Source organism: Alligator sinensis, unplaced genomic scaffold, assembly GCF_000455745.1.
Source record: "Alligator sinensis unplaced genomic scaffold, ASM45574v1 scaffold321_1, whole genome shotgun sequence".
Classification (NCBI taxonomy): domain Eukaryota; kingdom Metazoa; phylum Chordata; order Crocodylia; family Alligatoridae; genus Alligator; species Alligator sinensis.
This window is the reverse complement of record NW_005841969.1, coordinates 3,181,522-3,203,435: the sequence shown is the minus strand read 5'-3', so window position 1 is coordinate 3,203,435 and position 21,914 is coordinate 3,181,522. Positions and strand designations below refer to the sequence as shown.

Here is a 21,914-nt window from a genome sequence, read left to right as displayed (position 1 = left end):
CTTATGATCTTGCATCTCCTCTTTAATATTGAGTTTTCAACATAATTCACTTTACTCTGAGTCCTTAAGTCCAGTCTGAGCATCTCAAATAGACTTAAACAAGCTTTATTAGTTTATAATAGATTAGAAGTCTTTTATCAAGTAATTTCTATTCTATTCCATGATGAGACGTTAAAAGCAACTTGATGCATAAGTCTACCACAGTAAAAAAAAAGAAAAAAAAGAAGAAAGGTGTTTAGGCATTACTAAACAGTTTGTATTGTTTATTTTAAATGAGTAACTAAGGACATTTTTACATGTGCTCTGGAACATTGTACTGGGCCACTTTAATTAGCAAGCCATGCTAATTAAAAGTGCCCACACATCACGTGCATCAGCATCCCGACACCGAAAAAATGGCAGCGAGGCACTCTGAACTAAAGCTCATCGAACATGTATTATTTTAAAGCTCCCTGCCACCATTTTTTCAGCGCAGCGATGTGCTGGGAATGCTGATAGACACAATGTGGAAGGCTGCTGGAGCGCATCAATTTCTATGCTCCAGCAGACTCGATTAATCAAGTTTACTCTGATGCACTGGATTTCCAGCACATCGCATCTCAAATAGACTTAAACAAGCTTTATTAGTTTATAATAGATTAGAAGTCTTTTATCAAGTAATTTCTATTCTATTCCATGATGAGACGTTAAAAGCAACTTGATGCATAAGTCTACCACAGTAAAAAAAAAGAAAAAAAAGAAGAAAGGTGTTTAGGCATTACTAAACAGTTTGTATTGTTTATTTTAAATGAGTAACTAAGGACATTTTTACATGTGCTCTGGAACATTGTACTGGGCCACTTTAATTAGCAAGCCATGCTAATTAAAAGTGCCCACACATCACGTGCATCAGCATCCCGACACCGAAAAAATGGCAGCGAGGCACTCTGAACTAAAGCTCATCGAACATGTATTATTTTAAAGCTCCCTGCCACCATTTTTTCAGCGCAGCGATGTGCTGGGAATGCTGATAGACACAATGTGGAAGGCTGCTGGAGCGCATCAATTTCTATGCTCCAGCAGACTCGATTAATCAAGTTTACTCTGATGCACTGGATTTCCAGCACATCGGAGCAGGCTCTGTGCACGTGTATAGGAGCCTTAGGGTACCATATAAAGTATAAAAACTCTTAAAGATTACTCTACAAGCATAAGTTGTCATAGTGCTACACAAAAAAATTAAGCTGGCTGCTACTAGCTCAGATTGAGACAATATCCATTTGTGTAGAAAATTCTAAATCATATCACAGAACGTTACCTTCCTGAATAAGGAATTCCATTTATAATTCTCTATTATTACTTCCTCCTTTTTTCCTAAAACATAGCATTGCTAAGATTGCTTTTGAAAATACAGTGGTGGGCTGGGTACCATATGATCTTGCATATAACACATCCCAGAATATAATTGACACCACCTTGTTTTTGAAAGGTAAAATGAAGAAAAAAGATTTTTCTAGAGTTCAGGCTGCATAGAGCAAGGATGACTCACCCTTCCTTTCCTGCTTAAACTAAAGCTAAAACCCGATCTGCTGCTGGAGAGTAGTCTTCACAGGTAGATCTAGGACAGTGGACTTCAAACTTTTTTAATTCGCAGACTCCTAAAATGTGCAGCTTTTGGGACTGCTATTTTATCATCAAAAGCATCACAACACTTTACACTCTTCAGATTAATTTTTAAAAAGCCTTGCATCAATAATTTTGTTGTTTTGCATTAATATGACCCATGAAAAACAGGGACCAAAACTTGACACCGGGGTCCTCAGCATTAACAATTAAACACTGAATAAAAGAATGCCTCATCAAGTGACACCATGTTTGCCATATTCCGCCCTACCTCCCTCTTTTTGTTGTTGTTGCATACTTGGGAAATTCCTCAAAGGGCAGGAAAACTGGAGCAGCCTCTTCCTAATTAAGATTGAACTGACATGTGACAGACATGCTAATCATGGATGACGTCTCTAAAACATACCATGCTGCAGTGCAGGATTAAAGAAGTTTGTGGCCATATTTCAACCATGCAAGTATAGAAATCAGAGGAAGTTAGGGTTTGAAGGGGCCTCAGGAGGTCAAGTCCAACCCTCTGCTCAAAGCAGGACCATCCCCAACCAGATCATTCCAGTCAGGGCTCTGTGAAGCCAGGCCTTAAAAACCTTCAAGGATGGAGATTCCACCCCCTCTCTAGTAGCTTGTTCCAGTGCTTCACCACCCTCCTAGTGAGAAAGTCTTCCCCAATCCAGGGGCAGGCAATTATTTTGGGTGGAGGGCCACTTACTGACTTCTGGCAAGCCCTTGAGGGCCACATGACAGGCAGCCCAGGGCAGATAAATATTAATTTTTTAAATTTTTTTAGGGCCCCGCGGGGCCGGTAGGGTGGCCTGGTGGGCCGCATCCAGCCTGCAGGCCACATTTTGCCCACCCCTGCCCTAATCCAGCCTAAACCTCCCTTGCTGCAACTTGAAATCATTGCTCCTTGTTCTGTCATGTGCCACCACTGAGAGCAGTCCAGTTCCATCCTCTTTGGAACCCCTCTTCAGGTAGTTGAAGGCTATGAACTACAGATGCTATCAAATCCCCTCAGTCTTCTTTTCTCCAAACTAAATAAGATCAATTTCCTCAGCCTCTCCTCAGAAGTCATGTGCCCAAGCCCCTGAGCCATTTTCACTGTTCTCTGCTGGACTCTCTTGAACCTTATCCACATTCTTTCTCTAGTGGGGGGTCCAAAACTAGACAGTACTCCAAATGCAGCCTCACATGTGCAGAATAGAGTGGAATAATTACTTCCCTCGTTCTGTTGGCAACGCTCCTCCTAATGCAGTCCAGTATGCTGTTAGCTTTCTTGGCAACAAGGGTACACTGCTGACTCATAACCATCTTATTATTCACTGTAACCCCCAGGTCCTTTTCTGCAGAGCTGCTGCTTACCCAGTCAGTTCCCAGGCTGTAGCAGTGCATGGGATGCTTCCATCTTAAGTGCAGGACTTGGCACTTGTTCTTGATGAACCTCATGGGATTTCTTTTGGCCCAATCCTCCAGTTTGTCTAGGTCACTCTGAATCCTAGCCCTACTCACCAGTATTACAGTTCCCCCTATTACACTTCCCCCAGCTTGGTCTCATCCACAAACTTGCTGAAGCTACAATCTATCCCATCTGCCAGATCGTTAATGAAGATATTGAACAAAACCTGCCCCGGGAACAACCCCTGGGGCACTCCACTTGATACTAGCTGCCAGCTAGACATTAAGCCATTGATTACTACCTGTTGAGCCCAACAACACAGCCAGCTTTCTATCCACCTTACATTCCATTCATCCAGCCAATACTTCCTCAGCCTACTTGTAAGAATGCTGTGGGAGACAGTATCAAAAGCCTTGTCAAAATCAAGGTATATTACGTCCACTGCTTTCCCTGCATCCACAGAGCCAGTTATTTCATCATAGGAGGCAATCAGGTTGATCAAGCATGACTTGCCCCTGGTGAATCCATGCTGACTGTTCCTAATCACCTTTTTCTTCTCCAAGTGCTTACAAATGGATTCCTTGAGGACCTGCTCCATGATTTTTCTGGGGACTGAGGTGAGGCCGACTGGTCTGTAGTTCCCTGGATCCTCCTCCTTCCCTTTCTTAAATATGGGCACTATGTTTGCCCTTTTCCAATCATTCGGGACCTATCCTGATTGCCATGAGTTTTCAAAGATGATGGCCAGCAGCTCTGCAATCACACCAGCCAACTCCCTCAGCACTCTTGGATGCATTGCATCTGGTTCCATGGACTTATACATCCAGCTTTTCTAAATAGTCACTAGCCTGTTCTTTTACCACCAAGGGATGCTGACCTCCTCCCCAAACTGTGCTGCCCGGTGCAGTAGTCTGGCAGCTGACCTTGGCCGTGAAGACCGAGGTAAAGGAGGAGGCATTGAATACTTCAGCCTTTTCCTCATCACCTGTCACTAGGTTGCCTCCCACATTTAGGAAGGGACCCACACTTTCTCTGGCCTTCCTCTTGTTGCTAACATACCTGTAGAAACCTTTTTTGTTACCCTGCATGTATTTGAAAAAGGCTTAAGAAAATACAAACAAAACCTTAAATATTTATTCTAAATTAAATAGCAAGAGTGTGTGTGGGAAGCAGAAGGGGTGTTATAGCACGTTACATCAGCATTCTAGACTCGGTAGCTAAATTTCTTGAACGGCATAATCCCTTTGTGTAAACATACTGACTCTCAAAGGGCACACTAGTTATAGCTGAACAGCAATTTTCCCTTTGCCAGCTTTACCACATAGTCAAACCAATTCTATGGTGTTGTAATGCAAAACTGTTTTCCTTTGGTCATTCTGCTAGGGAAGATGTTATTTAATTACAGATATACAAGACTCAGTAAAAAGCTTGAGGGGAAAAAGATCAAAGAGAAACTTTCAAATAGGTATGTTTTATTTTAAATACCGATACAGTAGTGTTCCAAGGTCACTTCAGAATTAACATGGCATACAGGCTATTGAAGTGAAGATAGCCCATGATAGATGTACACAATGAATTCTATACCACAAAGTGACATTAAGAACATCTCTTATTCCAGAATAATTTGGCAGCTTCAGAGGTTATTACATGCTTTCATTTTTAAAACCAAAACAAGCCTGTTAAATAATTAAATCAGAAAACTTCAGAAATTGTCCCACCCCCTGTCCAACCAAACATCTATCTCAATAAAGGCCCCTTTGAAAATCTGGATGTAGAAGAGCTGTCTTTATCTCGACCCTCAAAGTACTGCTGCTCTATTCTTCTGCAAAATGCTACAAGGTTGCTGTAGTTTTTCACTTTTTCAGAGAGTTCATCGCTGGTCAGTTGAGTAGTGAGAATTGTGAAAAGGTGTCCAAATACCAGAGCATCTAGTTCTGTTGGCCTACAAAAGGGTGAGGGGAGGGGAGGGGGGAGATAAAAAAAAAGGTCTCTAGAAGTCAAACCACAATGAAAAAAATCCCTCTTTTATTCATAATATCCTTTTAATATTAAATTCACTAAATTCCAAGTATTTCATGATGTAATCTAACTGGCCATTTTAAACTTTCAGTTCTGTTTGGTTAAAAAGATGAATTAAAATATAGTAGTTAATGGATAAATTAACACACATTGCTGTTAATTCTCAGCATGTTTCGTAAATTAGTCATGTAGAAATGAAGAAAACAAAATTAAAACCCACAGTCTTCTGGTCCAACAACAGCTTTGAACTTTCTGGGATGTAGAAATTTTTATTGGAAATTCATTTTTCTGAGGCACCCCTGCAGATACTATGCATAACAACAAAACCAACTGCAAAACAGAGAAACACACAAATAACAATAAAACAACCAACCAAGATTATCACCTACCAGGAATAACTTAACCCACAAGGAAAAGGAAGCATGTAGTGATAGCAGATAGTCCTATCTCTTTTGTGGTAAATAGATTAAAGAATTGGAAATAAGCATTATAACAAAGAAAAAAGAGGGGGGGGGGGGGGGTGGAAAACAACAGCAGTTTCTTGATCAAGTCTGTAGTCATACTCAGGACTTTGTATACAAGCCTTCCGTTGTCTGGCCACAAATTTTATGCAATACTGGTCAATATGCAAAAAAAATAAAAACATCTTTGGTACACCTGAACAAAGTAAAAGCTCTACACCTTTCATCCAGAAGAACCTCTTACTGGACTAATAGGTCCAGTAAGGGTTTCAGTGATATTTCAGACAACTTTAAACTTTTTAAGATTACTTTGAAAGTGTGTTACTGAAGTCTAGTTAACAGCTGGCATAAGTAGGGTTATGCTCTGAGAAAAGCCAACAAGCCAATGTCCAGTAATTTACTTCCCCATTTCCTTCATTTCTGACCCTGTGGAAGGGCTGGACAGGACACACCCTCACTATACACTCTCCTGCTTCCTTTATATAAACTTCCTATAGTAAGCCCTTAGTTAACCCCAACCTGCTTTTTTAGCTTGTAATGGTACAAGCAGTTTTAATTTATCATTGTGATCTACCCTTAATTGTTACTCTGTAATATTTTAAAAACTAGTCCAGACATGATCCCGGGATTATAAAAAAAAAAAAAAAAAAAGAGTATAAGAAAGCATTTTTAAAAACATATATTCCCCCCAAAACGTCGATTTTTACATCTCTTTATGGTTCAAATGCCCTGGCAATGGATGTATACAAGGATCTTAATCAACTGATGAATGCAAAGGATGTGCTGTATGTCCTATCAGCTTGTGGTTGAGGTTTTGTAAAAAAAAAAAAAAAAGTACAGAATTTGCACAAGCTTTAACTATCTTCTTCTGTGCAGTTAAATCCTTCATTAAATCCTTCATATCAGCACTTTCCCAATACCCAATAGTCCAGGATAAACATGAAGATCATAGTTGTCTAACTCATTCAACACTCGCTTGATATAACCTATACAGGAAGAGCTGTCTTGATGAAAACTGCATCATCACACATGCTTCGACTGATGGACCAAAGCTTATAACCTGATAGAAAATATCTTCTGTGATGCTATTATACCTAAACATATTAAAGCACACTTTTCTCTCTTACAGAATGCTTTTCACCTACATAAATTGTATATTCAATATCAAATCACAGGAAAACAAGAAAAAAAACTTTTAAAGAAAATGTTTCCATTTGAGGTGCACCGATACATCGGTCCCATATTGGATCAGGACTGATACAAGGAAAATTGACTGCATTGGCAAATCAGCTATTTTTGGCTGATGTGGCCAATAATGTCACCAATAAATTAGGGCTGTGCAAAGCTTTGGAAGCCGATTCGATTCAGAGGAGATTTGGCAACCAAACCTCCAAATCCGAATCAAATCAGGAGACCCGTTAAAAGGTCCAAATTGAAGTCAGAAGCCTCTGAATCGATTCAGAGATTCAGCCATAGACTATACAGGCAGTCCTTGCCAACACTGGAAACAGCTGCCTCCAGCTAGTAAGTCTGTTGTGGTGGGCGGAGTGGGGAAGAGAGCGATGTGGCAGGGGGAAGTGGGGGAAGAAGATCAACACCCCGACAGCAAGGGAGGGATTGGGGCTGGGGCTAGGACAAGCTGCCCAGCCGGGGCAGTGGGGCATGGGACTCAGGGAGGGGGATTCCTGCCACTGCGCACCACCACATGCTATTGGTCCAGAAGCTGCTCTTCTGGTGGCTCCTCTGGCAGCTCTTGCTGCTGGTCCGGGAGAGCATGGGAGCAGGAGCGTGCTCCCGGATCTGTGCGGGGAGGGCTGGGCTAGGCTGTGCTCCGGGAGGCTAGCCCCAGCTGCCTACCCGCTGTGCTCTGCAGGGCACCTGGAGCCAGGGCTGCGCTCCGGGCAGCAAGCCCCTGCTGCCAGGTTGCACTCTGTGGGGTGGGTGGAGCCAGGGCTACATTCCAGGAGGCTAGCCCCAGCCACCCGCCGCCGGTGGGGGCAGCTGCCACTGGTGCACACACACTGAGAGGGCATGGGGGGGGCATGTGCTCCCAGATCTGTGTGTGAGACGAGGATGGGCTGCTGCTGCAGGTGGCACTGGGACAGGCAGTGGCAGCGCTGCAGGGGGGCTGGGCCAGGGCTGCACTCGGGACAGGCGGTGGCGGCACTGCAACAGGGACTATAGCAAATTTTGGGGTGATTGCAGCCCCCCCTGTAGCCCTCCTCCCAGCACTGCTGCTATCTGCCCCAAGCACAGCCCTGGCTCAACCTCGCCTCCAGGAAGAGCTTGGTGCAGCCCCAGCCTGCAGCAGCAGCCCACCCTCGCCCCATGCGCACAGCTGGGGGTACATGCCCCCATGCCCTCCTAGGATGTGTGCAGTGGAGGGAGCTGCCCCCCTCTCCTCCCAGACAAGCCAGTCGCAGATCCATGCCCTGTTCCACCCTGGCTGTGCAGCGCCTGCCTCAGTCCCAGTTCCACTCCCTCCTTCGCTGCGGGGGTCTCCATCTGTTCCCTCACAACAGACTTACTATCCAGACACCACTTTCCATACTGCCCGGCTGCATATTGAAAAATCAGATCAGTATTGGCCAATTTTTAACTAGCCATATCGGCCATCGGCATCAGCCCAAAAATTCTGTATCAGTGCAACCCTAGGTTCCATAAAATATTTCAGAAATTTACAATTACTTCACTATTTCAGAAAATCTTATGTATGCAATATAAAGATTTATTCCCATACAAGTATACCATATTTAGATACATATTCTCTGGACAGTAATACAATACTAAACCACTTCAACACAGTAACTTACAGCTTATTGAAGAAGTATGGCTGCGTTCCCAATCTCTGAGAAAGTGCTTGACAACACTGATCTACATCTTCAAGCACCTAACCAAAAATGCATCAGATTAGTATCCAAAAGTGTCAGAAAAACCCTTATCCCCAAAACAGCTTTACTGCATATATATCTATATATATCTATATCTATATATATCAGTAGTAGGAATTTGCAATAAATGAAGTTGCCCAGGTAGCCTGCATGTATGTAGGCTCACATTACAAATATTTCCATATTTTAAACCCCAATTATATGTTTGGACTTGAAGACATTTTGATTAACAACTTTCTTTAACATCAGTAATTCAGTTTAAATTAAGCCCACTAAAGTTTTACCTCAAGACTGCTTTGTATTTTTCTTAGAGCCCCAAGATGTAAAGGTACAATCCTGGAAAGGAAGTCCATTAACAATTTAGGAGTAGGGGCTTGTGCTTGCTAACCTCTTTTTAGGTTTGGGACTTACTCTACCATAAACAAATAGATGCAATTCCTAAGCAGCAAAAGGTAGGGCAGGATAGCACCTTAGGGCACGTCCAGATAAACACAGTTGTGTGGTATGTGGCACTGCAAATACATTTGCAGCACCACATACCACACAGTCCAGTGTTCTCTGCACTGCAAGGATGCACTGCCCAAGCATGCGCTGCACTGGGGTTCCCACCCCCCGCAGGTTTTTTTTGACCCTTGGGTATCCAGGGGTAAAAAAACAAAAACAAAAACGAAACAAAAAAGTGGGAAAAAGTCTGGTGCAGCGCATGCTCAGACAGCGTGCACTGCTGAAAAGTGGAGCTGGCCCACCTGGAGCTGTGCTGCAGCTGCCAGCCAGGCTCTGTGGCAGAATCGCTGCAGCTGCAGCCGTGGGAGGCCCCCCCAGGACCCCAGGTAAGGCTGCTGGGGCCAGCACAGTGCTGGCCCCAGCCTCCCTTACCCCACCCAGGGCAACCTGCTGCACACCAAAACACGCGAGGCACTGGCATTCCTTGGGGACAAGTAGCAGCGGTGCAAGGTGCGTCACCGCTACTTGTCCCCAGGGAAACAAACTTTCATGCACATCTGGACGCGCCCTTAGAGGCTAATGGATCATCCACAGCATCTAATGAAGTACGTTGCTGCCTATGAAAATTCATGACACACTGAAACAGTCTCTAAGGCCGTGTCCACACAAGCATGCTCATGTGTGTTGAGGCGTCTCAAAGGAGTTTGACGCTACAGAAGGCACACGACACATAAGAAAATGTTACCCCCACAAACCCGACACTCCCACACCCATACCCCTGCCTACCCATAAACCCCGACACACATCCACACCCCTACAACAAATCCCACACCCTGTGTACCCAGTCACTGGGCAGGATGGAACTTGCTGGCAGGAGCCAGGGCCACACAGGCAGCTGCCGCACTGCAGCCCTGTCTCATGCTCACGCTAGTGCTGGAACATGAGGCCCTGGCTTGGGAGAGTTCCTGGTCCCAGGGACCACATTGGGGGTGTGATGGGCTGGGGAAAAGGGGTGGAGGTGGCAGCGGGGTTTATGCATGTATGCTATTGGCTGGGGTGGCAGCAGGGGAGACAGGGAGAGCAGGATATGCAGAGGGTGGGGGTGCTACAGGTAGAAGCAGCTGCCAGAGCTGGGCTTGGAGCCCTCCCACCCCTTTAAAGCAACCTGTACGGGGGGAGGCTGGCCTAAAAGGGAAGCGGCTTGCCCAGCCCAGTCACTGAGCCCTAGTCGAGGGCTTCTCAGGAAAGGCATGGGGACAGCTGAGGCCTGGGTACAGGCACAGGGAGCAGAACAGCAAGGGCTGGCACTGCTCAGAGCCACCTGCAGCTGGACCCATGTCCTGGTGCAGGGAGGGAGCAAGTTGGGGGGACAGGGGCTGCAGGTCAGGACAGAGGCACTGGCAGGACTGTGGATTGGAAGTGAAGGTCAAGGGCACGAGCAGGGGCAGGGCACCAGTATATCAGCGCTGCTCAGCACCACAAAGTAACTGTGGGGACATCTGCAGCTGGACCTACATCCTGGTGAGCAAAGGGGGCAGTAGGAGCTCTGATTTCTTATGATATAAAAAACCAACAGCAAATACTAAAATATATAGGTATTTAGAATTTATTTTATTATAATGACTGAAGCAGTGGTAGGCTTCCAAAATGTGTTAATATTGTACATATATCAACAAAACATTGTGCTCAACTGATAGATATATATGTACATGTAGATATGTGCATGTATGAATATGTATACTCACACACGGTGTTTCATTTTAATAATGGAAAAGTGTAGATGGAGGGGGGTATAAATAAGGGAATTTGTGATTTTTAAACAGAAAACTAGGATTCCTGCTAGTGAGGCAAGTGGGGGGGACCTGGGCAGAGAAACCTGCCCAGGGCTGGCACCGGGGACGCAGATGGAGGGTGGACAAGGTGGCTAACCTCCTAGCCATTTGGGGCCAGGAGGACAAGCTCCGACAGTTCAAAGCAGGCCACTGCAATAAGCTCATCTTCTGAGCAACAGCTGCCCAGAGGGCAGAGTAGAGGCACACGAAGGCCAGCTGTGCAGCCACAGCCCACTGGCAGTTGGCCCAGAGGTGCAAGTGGCTCTGCTGCAATGTCTGTACCATAGCCCAGATGGCTGTGCTGTTCCTGCCTGGGGGTGGCAGGCATACAGCCATGGGGCTGCAGGTTCAAGGAGGCGGATGCTGTTGCAGGTGCAGCAGGTCACCGCCAGGCAGCAGTCCCCCCCGGCCAGTCCAGCTGGCACAGGGGGCTAGTGTCCCAAGATACCAACTGGCTAAGCCTTAGAAGCTCCTGAGGGCAAGTAGCTCTGAGCTGCTCAGCAGGGCAGCTTTTTATATTGCTAGGGCCAGTACAGATGCTGGCTCCAGCCTCTGGCTCAAGATCTGGGAGGAGCTGGGCAGAATTGCTTTGCCCCAAGCAGTACAATTTGCCCCACACCAAACTGCACATTCAGGCACATATGCCAAGGCACAAATCTCTGGCACAAAATTTCTGCCACTGCTACTTGAGATGCTGCAAGCACACATGCCTGAACGTGTGGACAGGCCCTAGGGCTGCCTCCAGATGAGTGCAGACATGTGGTATGTGGCACTGCAGCCCCATCTGCAGTATCACACACCGCACATGCAGGAGTTCCCTGTGCTGTTAGCTTGCAGTAGGGGTGGGGGGAGTTTGATCTCAGGAGATTCTAGGGTCAAACCCCCCCCCCAAAAAACCCATACCCAAGAAGAGCAAAGTGGCGCACGTGGTGGCAGCGTGCGCTGCCCAAAACTGAAGCCTGCCCAGCTGAAGGCACACTCCAGCTGCTGGCCAGGCTTCCTGCTGTGGCTGCAGCCCCGGGAGGCCCCCAGGTAAGTCTGCTGGGGCCAGCAAAGTTGCTGGTCCCAGCCTCCCCTACCTTACCTGGGGTAAATCTGCCATACCAGAGCATGGGTGGCACAGGCATTCCCTGGGGACAAGTAGCAGCAGCACAAGGTGTGCCGCTGCTACTTGTCCCCAAGGAAACAAACGTCCATGCTTGTCTGCGTGTGCCCTAAGGTGCTATTTTACCCTAGCTTCTGCCTGACTTCAGATGAACACTGCTAACTACACTTCTGTGTTCAGGAAAAAAAAAAAAAATCACCCTGCATCTTTCTCAGATTGTATATGTGACCAAAGGCTTATGGCTGGTGCAACCATAGGCATGATTTCATAGATAAGGCCATGGTGTGTTGCAAAGGATATATTTTTTTTTACAAAGTAAAACAAAATATTGCTTCTCTGAAACCTTGATACTACTTTAACAAATACACACCTGAATATATTATTGCTTTTCTTTTTAATGTAATCATATAGCAAAGAAGGAAGAATTTAGTTCTGTCTATTAAACTGACCTGTTCAAGTGATTTGCCAGCCCAGCCAATGGCTTTCATCTTTCGTCTGACTTCCCATTGTTTCTGGTAGGCCAAAATGCGATTAAGAGGCCAAGGATAGGGGGATCCGTACCTTGGATGAGTGATCTTTGTTCAAAAAGAAAACAATATCTTTTTAAAAGAAGTAAAATAAGAACACAGGAAATGCTTTATACTGTTATTTACAAACAGCTAGGGTCTTCAGAGATCAGAGGAAATTACATTTTTGTGCAATATTAAGTTATTCGGCACAGAAATTCATAGCTTGCAGCTTAAAGAAAAAACAGTTTAAATCTATTACCTTAGAAATATATGAAAAACATATCTACTTTGCAGCCAGCTACATCCAGTAATGACACACAGCTTCCCCAAAATGTATATGCAAGCAAAATTAAAGTGAAAAACTATATCATTAATGGTATAAACCTCAATGTTTCATTTATGAGTAGGGACTTGCAATTGTGAGCAAAAGTGTTTTCTCATTAAATTTTAATTAAGATAAATGCTGCAGAACCACTCACCTCCTCTACTGTAGCATCATCACACCACTGAAGATACAGCTAGGAACAAAAGAACACTCACTGAACCTCACAATAAAAGGAGACCACCCAGACAATTATTTCTAACTATTGCTATTTTCTTTTAAATATTTTTATTCTAATAGTATGACCTCTGGAACACAGAAAAGGCTTTACTCATGATGCTTATAAGACAAAATCTAGTTGCCAGTTCCCTTGCTGAACAAGCACTAGATTAGATCAGAGAGCAAGATGGAAGCTCAAACCATGCTGAGTTACAAGTCAGATTTCTTTATAGCTGCAAAATTAATCTTCATATACAAATTCTTACTTTGTTCAAACACAACACAACTTCCATTTATGAACTTTTTGTATGGTTATGTAAAGACACTGCACAGAAAGTGAAGTTAATTCTTGTCAGGACACTAACCTAAATTGATTAACTATTTCCCCATCCAAGAACATAAAAATAAAATCCAGCTACTACTCTCAATATGGAAGAATTACTTTGCCTCCCATCACCTACTGAAAGCTGAGAAATTATTAAGTTTTGCTTTACCTCTGCTGTCAATAGCATATTATTGACTAATTCCATGTAGGCTTTCATCTCAGCTTTTTGGACTTCATCCAACCCATCACTGAGTGAATGGCCCTAAGGGGGTTTAAAAAAAAAATTACAATCCTGTAAGAAAGAATATTGTAATATTCAGCTATGGCCTGATCCAAAGCCCATGGAAGTCACTGAGCTTTGGCTCAGGGTCTCCTCTGATCTTTTATGTAGTCCATTAATTCATAAAATAGGAATATATTACAAAGTCTCTTCTATACAAAAAGATCTTTTACTATTAGACAGAAAGGTTGAATAGCATGATACAAAGTAATTAAATACAAAACACTAAGAAAGGTAATTGCAAATAATCCATAACTATGAATTTATTTTTCAGATAAACATGGTTTAATTGCCTAGCTTCACTTCTACTAAGACATTATCCGTGTAAAGAAAAAATGTATATAAACATTAGCTGAAACCTCAAGACTTAAAAAAACCCCACAAAAAACTACATACCGTTTCCTAAGAGTTGTGTTTTAGGGATCCACGAAACGAGTACAATTGAAGTTTAAGTTAACAAAAACTTTTGGGTCCAATATACAGAAAACCTATATTTACAAGTTTTTTCTAGAATTTGAGTAAATGCCACAGAAAAACATTCCTATATCACACCTTCACAATATTTCACTAAATTTTACTCAGGGAAGAAACAATACAGATACACTGACTTTTGTACAATGTCACTTTATTCTCTCAAACTTGCTCCAATCACACTTCATCTTCTGCCCTCTCTCAAGTCTGTTCTCATTCCTCCCTTGATCTTCTCCTTAACTTCTAAATTTCCATTGGCTGTTTCCCCTCAATAAAAATAGGCTTTAGTCTCTCCTATCCTTAAAACTCCCATTTCACCACACTCCTCCAACCACCACACCATCTCCTTTTGCTAAACTCACCACCCCACTCCCCATCTCCTAATCTCACTGATGTGCTGTTTACAGTCACCATTAGGACTGCCTCTCCTGCCCTTCCAAGTCCTGCACTCAACTGAAACCAAAAGTCTCTAATGACCTCTTCCTTATCAAAGTTCACAAGCAATATTTCATCCAGATCTCCTCAACTATCAGCTAGCTGCTTTCAACACTGGTGGCCAAGTTCCTCATCTTGAAATTGTTTCTTCTCTTTATTTCATAGACTATTTGCTTTTGATTCTCCTTTTGCCCCCTGAAGGAGCGACTGGAGAGGTCTTCAGAGGATTCTTTTCCACACCCCCACCCTGCCCCGTCCCTCCACATTTCTGCGAGGACTCCACAAAGCTCTGCCCTTGGATCGGTTCTCTTTAAAGCTGCACCTTTTTTTCTGGATAATCTCAATTATAAACACAAATTCAAACATCTTCATACAAGTGACTCAGAACCATCCCTTTTTGTCCAAATGAAAATCTCAGCCTGCATCTTGGACTGCTTCATGGCTGTCAGTGCAATGTCAAAACAGATAAAACAGAGCTCTTAATTTCCCCTCTAAGGCCCCCCCTGCATACCCTGCGTTTCCTTAATCACTATGGACAGTAGCACCCATCTTCCATGACTGAATACTCTAATCCGTGTGTCACCTTTGAGTCACACTTCTCACATGAAGACTACGTCTAAAATCTTGCAGTCTTTCCTCAGAAGAGCTCTAAGATATAAGCTTTCCTATCCACCCCCACACCTGAAAGTCATATCCAGCCTCTCACGATCTCATGTCTCAATTACTTGAACATCATTTTCTGTTTGACTGCCCCACTCCCATGCATCCATTCAGCATGCTGTTGAAATTATTTCCCTAGCCTATTATACTGTCCATACTTGTCTTCAGTTTCAAGGCCATTCAGACTGTTCCCTCCCTACCTATTCTCTGCCATTCAACACAAAGAGGCTGGTTTCTTTTTCCAACTGGTCTAGGATGCCACCTTTCATCCTGGAGCACCTTCAAGCCTTCACAGGAACTCCTCATAAACCCACTTAAAAGAAGCACAATTAGGTCCCTCCTTCACTACAGTGCTCACAAAAAAATCATGACAGCAATAAGCTTGTCAGAGTGCTGAGATCACTGCCCACTAATTCAGTCTCACTATTTTCTTGTACTTCCTCATCTCACTGGATCCATCCATTTTGTCTTTTCTACTATATAAATAGCTACTCGTCACTGTCTGATAGGATACTGGACTACACGGACCTTTAGTCTGATTTACACATTTCTTAAATTATTTTTTAAAAAAGAAACCATTTATTGTTCTTCGTACAACATATGCCATATAGAGGGGTCCAGTTTTGCAACCTTGTTAGCTTTGTATGAGGCAGAAGGTAGGGCAGGGTGGCATCTTAGAGGGTAGCAATCAATTAGCCTCTAATGTGCCCTGGGCCCCGTGCTTGAGGGGCCCTGCAGACAGTGCCATACAGGCCCTGCCACCACCGGCTTCTGCAGAGAGTCACCCCCCCATACTCCCCCACCACCAATACTGCCACCAGCTTCTGCAGGGCGGTCGCCACTCCCACCTCCTAGTCCTGCACACCCCTAGGGACATCTCTGAGCATGAATTTTCACTGGCACCCACTTTGTCAAATGCTAAGAATGGCCTCTCTGAAATAAGTTTCTAAAGGTGCCACCATACCTTCTGCCTGACTTCAGACTAACATGGCTGACCACCTCTGTGCTCTAGATGCTAGAATAATGCAAATACTTTGTTTCTTCTTAGGAAATGCTGTTAAGTGCAAATATGAAAGTGACTGACTTATTATTCAATTACTTATCACGCACATTTCGTATTACCTTGGCTTTTACAAACTGGACTATGGGGCCAAGTTCAGACACTACTTGATTTCCCACATGAATAAACGGTACTTTACCTGTCATGAAAGAGAATTAATTTTTAGTTAATTACATTATGGCATGTAGAAATTAAATTTTAAAATCATGGCTTTGAAGAACTGCTGCAAAACACAGTCAAAACCCCTATTTTTTTCTAATTGCATAAATCAAGCACAAAATGTACACATCTCCATTTACAAGAGACAGGTAGACTAACTGACCAAACAGCTGACCAACAGTCTCCTGAATTCACTAGTTTGTGCTACAAACCTGCCTCACTCAACTTACCCCGATTCCTTTTTAAAAAAGAAAAAAAAAAATCATTTGCAAGCATTGCACATGGTTTAGGACAAATTGGCAGGTCTCAATCCAATAATAATTAATCTCACCTGCTACTTCAACATTTCCCCAAAGCACAGTTGAGAAATCCCAGAAAAAATAGAAAATATTTATTCAGTTTTATGGAACAATGTCCCTCCCCTCCACCAGTACAGTTAGGGGACAGTGGAGGTTGACTGGATGACAGGGAATGCTGGGAAATGGTAGTTTATGCTCAGCAAAATCCAGGGGAGGGGGAGGGGGAGGAGGGGTTGTACTCTCCTCTGTTTCTCCTATCCCCACTGGCAGGCCTGTAAGGCAGGAGGGAGGCCCACTAGAGCTATCTAAAATCTCCTGAAAGGCTCCTGCTGTCAGTCTTGCTCCCCTCCCACTCCATGGTTATAATGCAGGAAGCGTCGTAGCTGTTGCAGCACCCAACCAAATGCCTCTTTGAAGGCATTTAGCTTGTCACAGGAGGATCAGTGGGACAGATTTCATTGATGGACATTGTGACTACAAAATGAAAGATCAGAGATCTTTGTAAATCAAGGTCCTTGCTAGGTAACCTCTTACCCTTCCCTTGACATGGGTGGGAGAGAAGGGAAAAGGACAGAGCTTGCTTCTGAATCCTAATGGGGAGGGAGTGGAGTCTACCCTGAGTTACAGGTTATATGGCAATATCCTAGTAACCCCAGTGGAACTAGTTAGATGCCTGCTATGTGAGAGCAGGATGAGAGCACAGTATGCATCACCCCTACGTTAAATTAATAGGTAGCAGTCTACTGCTTACGCCTATCCCACATGCCTGCACATCTTGATCAACACCGACTTGACAGATACGATCCTTCAGTTCCTGTATATTCCACAGAAGGTAAATTTAAGAAAGAAATGCTATATTCCTGTTTCTATATAATAGAGGTACACCCATACATTGGTCTGATATTGGATCGGCACCGATATAAAGAAAATTGTCTATATCGCAAATCAGCCTGATATGGCTGATAATTTGGCTGATAAGTGGCCTGTGCATATGCGCAGCCACAGCGCAGCATAGGCAACGAGGAGCACAGCCCAGCAGCATGGAGAGCTACGTGCAGCTGGTTATGCCTGTTGTGGTGGAAAGGGAGGGGAGAGGGAGGAGGGAAGAGGCGTGGGGGGGCAGGGTAGATCAAGGCCTCTGCAGTGAGGGAGGAATGGGGCTGGGGCCAGCGTGGGACAGCCGTGGCTCGTCTAGGGGTGTGGGGAAGGGGAGGGGCGGCTCCAGCCACTGTGCGCCGCTTATCCGGGAGCCTCTCATCTAGCACTCGCCCACTCATCCAACAGCTCCTGCCGCTCGTCCAGGAGGGCATGGGGGATGTGTGCACCTGGATCTGCATGGGGCAGGGCAGGGCAGTCTGGGGCCAGGGTTGCACCAGGCTCTTCCTGACAGGACCCTGGGCTGTGCTCGGGGCAGGCAGTGGCGGTGCTGGGAGAGAGCTACAGGGAGGCTGCAGCCACCCTAAAATTTGGCATAGCCCCCCAACCACAATCCCAGTGCCCCCGCTGCCTGCCCCAAGCACAGCATGACCCAGCTCCCCGCCGGTCCCAGACCAGTGCTGCACAGCAGTAGGAGCCACCCCTCCCCAACACGAGCTGCCGCTCTGTACCAAACCTGCCTGGGCAGCACTTGGCCCAGCCCAATTCCTCCCTCACCACGGGGGCCTTGATCTGCCCCCCTCCACATCCCTTCCCTCCACCCTCCCCTTCCACCACAACAGGCTTACCAGCTGGACACTGCTCTTCAAGCTGCTGGGCTGGTATCGGAAATTCGACAGGTATTGGCCGATATACCTCCTTAAAAATCGACTATCAGTATTGACCCCAAAAATCTCTAGCAGTGCACACCTACTATATAATCCTATTGCAATCACCTCTTAAAAACAGATAAACATTATACATTTTCTGTATCACATTACCTAACCTAATTCACAGAATAAGTTTTGTATAGTAAAATAAGCCACAGCATGCTCTCACAGGAAGAGAAGGTAAAGTGAAGATACAGTAGGTCCTTGTGAAAGATTTAAAGAACCAACATGATCTCTACAGAAGTTTTTAATTAATATTAGCTAGATATTCAGCAAGATTAAAAAAAGAAGAGTTCCCTTTCATCAAATGCTGTTAAGATCCAGTTCAAACAGAGTTCACGCTTCAAGCAGATTCAGTCATGGTCTTTATCATGAGATTCACTCCTCACTGGCTCACAGTCAGCCTAAGGGTAATAGATGAGATGCACTGACAACAAAGGCCTGCCTCATCTACATCCATGCAATGGATTATTACAAAAGAAATTCAGGCTTTTTGAACCGCAAGACTCCATGGTTTTAATCAGTCTATACTTGCACACTGCTGGCATATAAAGACTGCCTTCTGGTATTTCTACATCTGGCTTTGGACACCTTCAGAAAGATTTTCTAGGAGAGTAAAACTTATGACAAGATTTCCTTCATGTTGAGCAATGTGGATGTGCTTAAGAGCTGCTTCAGTCCACACATGATTTTCTGTCATAAAAAATAGAAGCCTATGAACAGCCTTTTTGGCTACAATTTATTTTAATGTTAAAACTGTATTGAGGTAATCTGAAAAACAGAGCACCATGCAGCAGAGTCCCAAAAAGGAGAGTGAAACAAATGCCACATTTATATTCTTAGCTAGATTTTTTTGAAAATGAAACCAATATGAAAAATTGAACATGCTAGACCTGATCAGTACAGTCCAACTGTCGTCAACCAATGTAAGTTGTACTCCTTTGTTCATTATTTTTATCCGGCAGTATAGGAAAGCTTCAGACAAGCAATGCTATTTGATGCAACCAATATGGATGCAGACTGGGGGGCTTTTCAGGGCATTTAAGATGCTAGTTCCTTTGTGCAGACAAGCAGCATTTCAAAATAATTGCCCTCACTTTACAGTACACAGATGCAGCAAAACCACCATTTTTTAAATCAAGAATTGTCCTCTTTCGATACTACCAGCCACTTATTTTTTAAGCTCAGGATTCCAATTGCCATGCCTTCAATGCCAAGATGGAAAAGCAGAGTTAACCATGCAGTCTACAAATACAAAATCCCATGTCGGCAGACATTTCTACTGCTGCAAACCTGAATCAAATTTGTGTAACTCTCACAAATGGATTCTAATGCGATGAACAGTAGTGAGTTCACCAATTCTTTCCTAGCTACCTTTTAGGTGAACGTTAAGAGTCTCCAGCAGAATTTAGACGCTGTGCAATTAAATCCTTAATTTATGAGGTTTTTTGTTGGCAGTACCCATAGATCAGAAGTGGATTTAAGAGTACCGAGTCATTTATACTTCATCCTTTCCCAACTATTAACAGGCTAACAATGATCTTCCATATAAATGATCTCTCCCCGCTTGCCTCTTCAGAGGAAAATTTAACATTTTTTAGCCAACAGAGCATCCCCACAGGTATGTCCCCAAACATAACTACAATATAAGTCTTTCAGTTTGAAGAATGTCCAAATATTTTTCAACTGTGTTACCACAAGATATCTGTGCTGGCTCACAACTTGTGTGTTTGAATTCTCTGCACATCTATTACATTTCAAATGCACGATATCTTAAATAGTTGTATATGATCACCCTAATTCAATACAGAAGAGAAACTGCAATGGAACAAGAACAAAATAAGAGGCAGCCTACATATACTAGCAGTGACTGACTTATCTGTAAGATGAGGTGCTGTTGCCATGGTATCAAAATGTAGGTATTACACAGTCATCTAAATGAACACGATAGTTACCAGATGGGGACATATATTCTGCATTTGGCCGACAAACCACCTGGACTGGCAGACTGCACATTTGCAAAAAGGCCTGAAAACAAAGAGCACAGAAAAAGGAATGAATTAATTTGCTAATGACAAAACATGCATTTTCCACCTATATTTAACTAGCTAATATTTAACACACTTCTGAAGTACAGTTACCCACTTAACGTTTTACAGAAGTAAGACCCTGCATTTCACTTGACAGCAGCTTCTTGTCCAGAACAATTAGTAAAAACACTTCTGTTTACCCCACACCTAAGAAAGATAAGCATCATTCAACTGCCAGTTTGTACCGTGATAGTAGTAAGTGGGAGTGATTTTTTGTCTACCGGACAAAATATACATATTTCCGTGGTTATTCTTGGCCAACCAGGATATTTTACATTTATAACATGTAAAATATTTTCATGCACATTACAAATCATTCCATGGTCAAATTTTACTAGCCAACATTTTTACAAATGTTAATCTGCAATACCGTTAAATTTTGAGTTTCCTCTGAGTGGCAGCATTTGTTTTGTAGTTTTTATTTGAACTGCTAAGGGAAGAGTTGATCAATATATTCTTACTTTCAATCTACAACCTCAGACTCAAAATCACTTTCACAGGATTATGATTTCTGTAAGCAGCAACTATTATTATAGAATAGGTAGCATAACTTGTACTTTAAAAAACAGAGGTATCTTGTATTTTTTATTAATCAATTAAATGTATTTATTTATTTAAAAGGTGGCATGCTCAGGGCAAATAAGTAACTCAAAATTGAGGAACAGCACACAAAATCCTGTTATGCTATTGTTTTCCCCAGAAAAAAGCTAGAATCTCAGATTCCAAAGCTGAAAGTGTTCATCAAGACTGGTATGTTCTGAATAAATACTAGTACAAGTAAACTAATCTTTAACACTGCATGTAAATAAGAGTTCCAATGCAGTTTTACAGGATGGCTTAAATTATATATTCATAACAGTTTTACTAACACAAAATATCAGTGCTGTTTATGACCCATGTTGATCAACATGAAAGGTGTAATTTCTGGTTCCAAGTACATAACTATAAGGAAAGGAAAAATATCCTTTTCTTAATTTTGTAAACATAATCCCAGACTGAGAAATATCTCTTGCAGTTGTATTTCATACCTACCTAGACCATGAATTCTGCATGCCCCAAGAATCAAAAGGCAAACTTTTGAGAGAGATGAAAGTAACCTTAGACTAAAATTAAGAGTGTGACATAGGAAAACTCAAGGTCAGGGTTGACACAAATGCTGTGCATGCATTCCCAGTCAGTGTGCAATCTGAAGTACTGTATTGTAATTCACATGTACAAGGAAGCATGTTTAGTGCACATGTATGTATTTTTTTTGATCTAACGAGTAATTTTAAAATTAGGGTTTCTAATAAGTACATGCATGTGCACTTAAATCTTTGCCTTCTTTTCCTGGTTTAAATCAGAGGCTGAGGAAAACTGGTAGAACAGGGGAAGGATGATAACGGAAATAAACAATCCCCTGCACAGTTAGGAAAAAAAAAAAAAAAAATCACAGAAACCAAGTCAAGCAACATCTAGCAGGAGGAGTTTCTCTGTTGTGTGATCACTTTATACACTATGAACAGGGAGCAGAAGGAAGAGCCTTTTAGACCT

The 21,914-nt window shown here is 43.4% G+C and overlaps 1 protein-coding gene across 5 annotated transcripts in view; it reads right to left on the bottom strand.

Annotated features, from left to right (window-relative positions):
- Positions 1-4,438: 4,438 nt before the first annotated feature.
- MTX2 (metaxin 2) overlaps positions 4,439-21,914 on the bottom strand; it is a 54,966-nt gene continuing 37,490 nt past the window's right edge. For all 5 annotated transcript variants that reach the window (XM_025200525.1, XM_025200526.1, XM_025200527.1 and 2 more), the window contains 7 exons: positions 20,247-20,319; positions 16,091-16,167; positions 13,292-13,384; positions 12,736-12,774; positions 12,197-12,322; positions 8,289-8,365; positions 4,439-4,937 (listed from right to left, as the gene is read on the bottom strand). In XM_025200525.1, the coding sequence (XP_025056310.1) occupies positions 4,733-4,937; positions 8,289-8,365; positions 12,197-12,322; positions 12,736-12,774; positions 13,292-13,384; positions 16,091-16,167; positions 20,247-20,319 (690 nt within the window). In that variant the 3' untranslated portion in view covers positions 4,439-4,732. The remainder of the gene's footprint in view (positions 4,938-8,288; positions 8,366-12,196; positions 12,323-12,735; positions 12,775-13,291; positions 13,385-16,090; positions 16,168-20,246; positions 20,320-21,914) is intronic.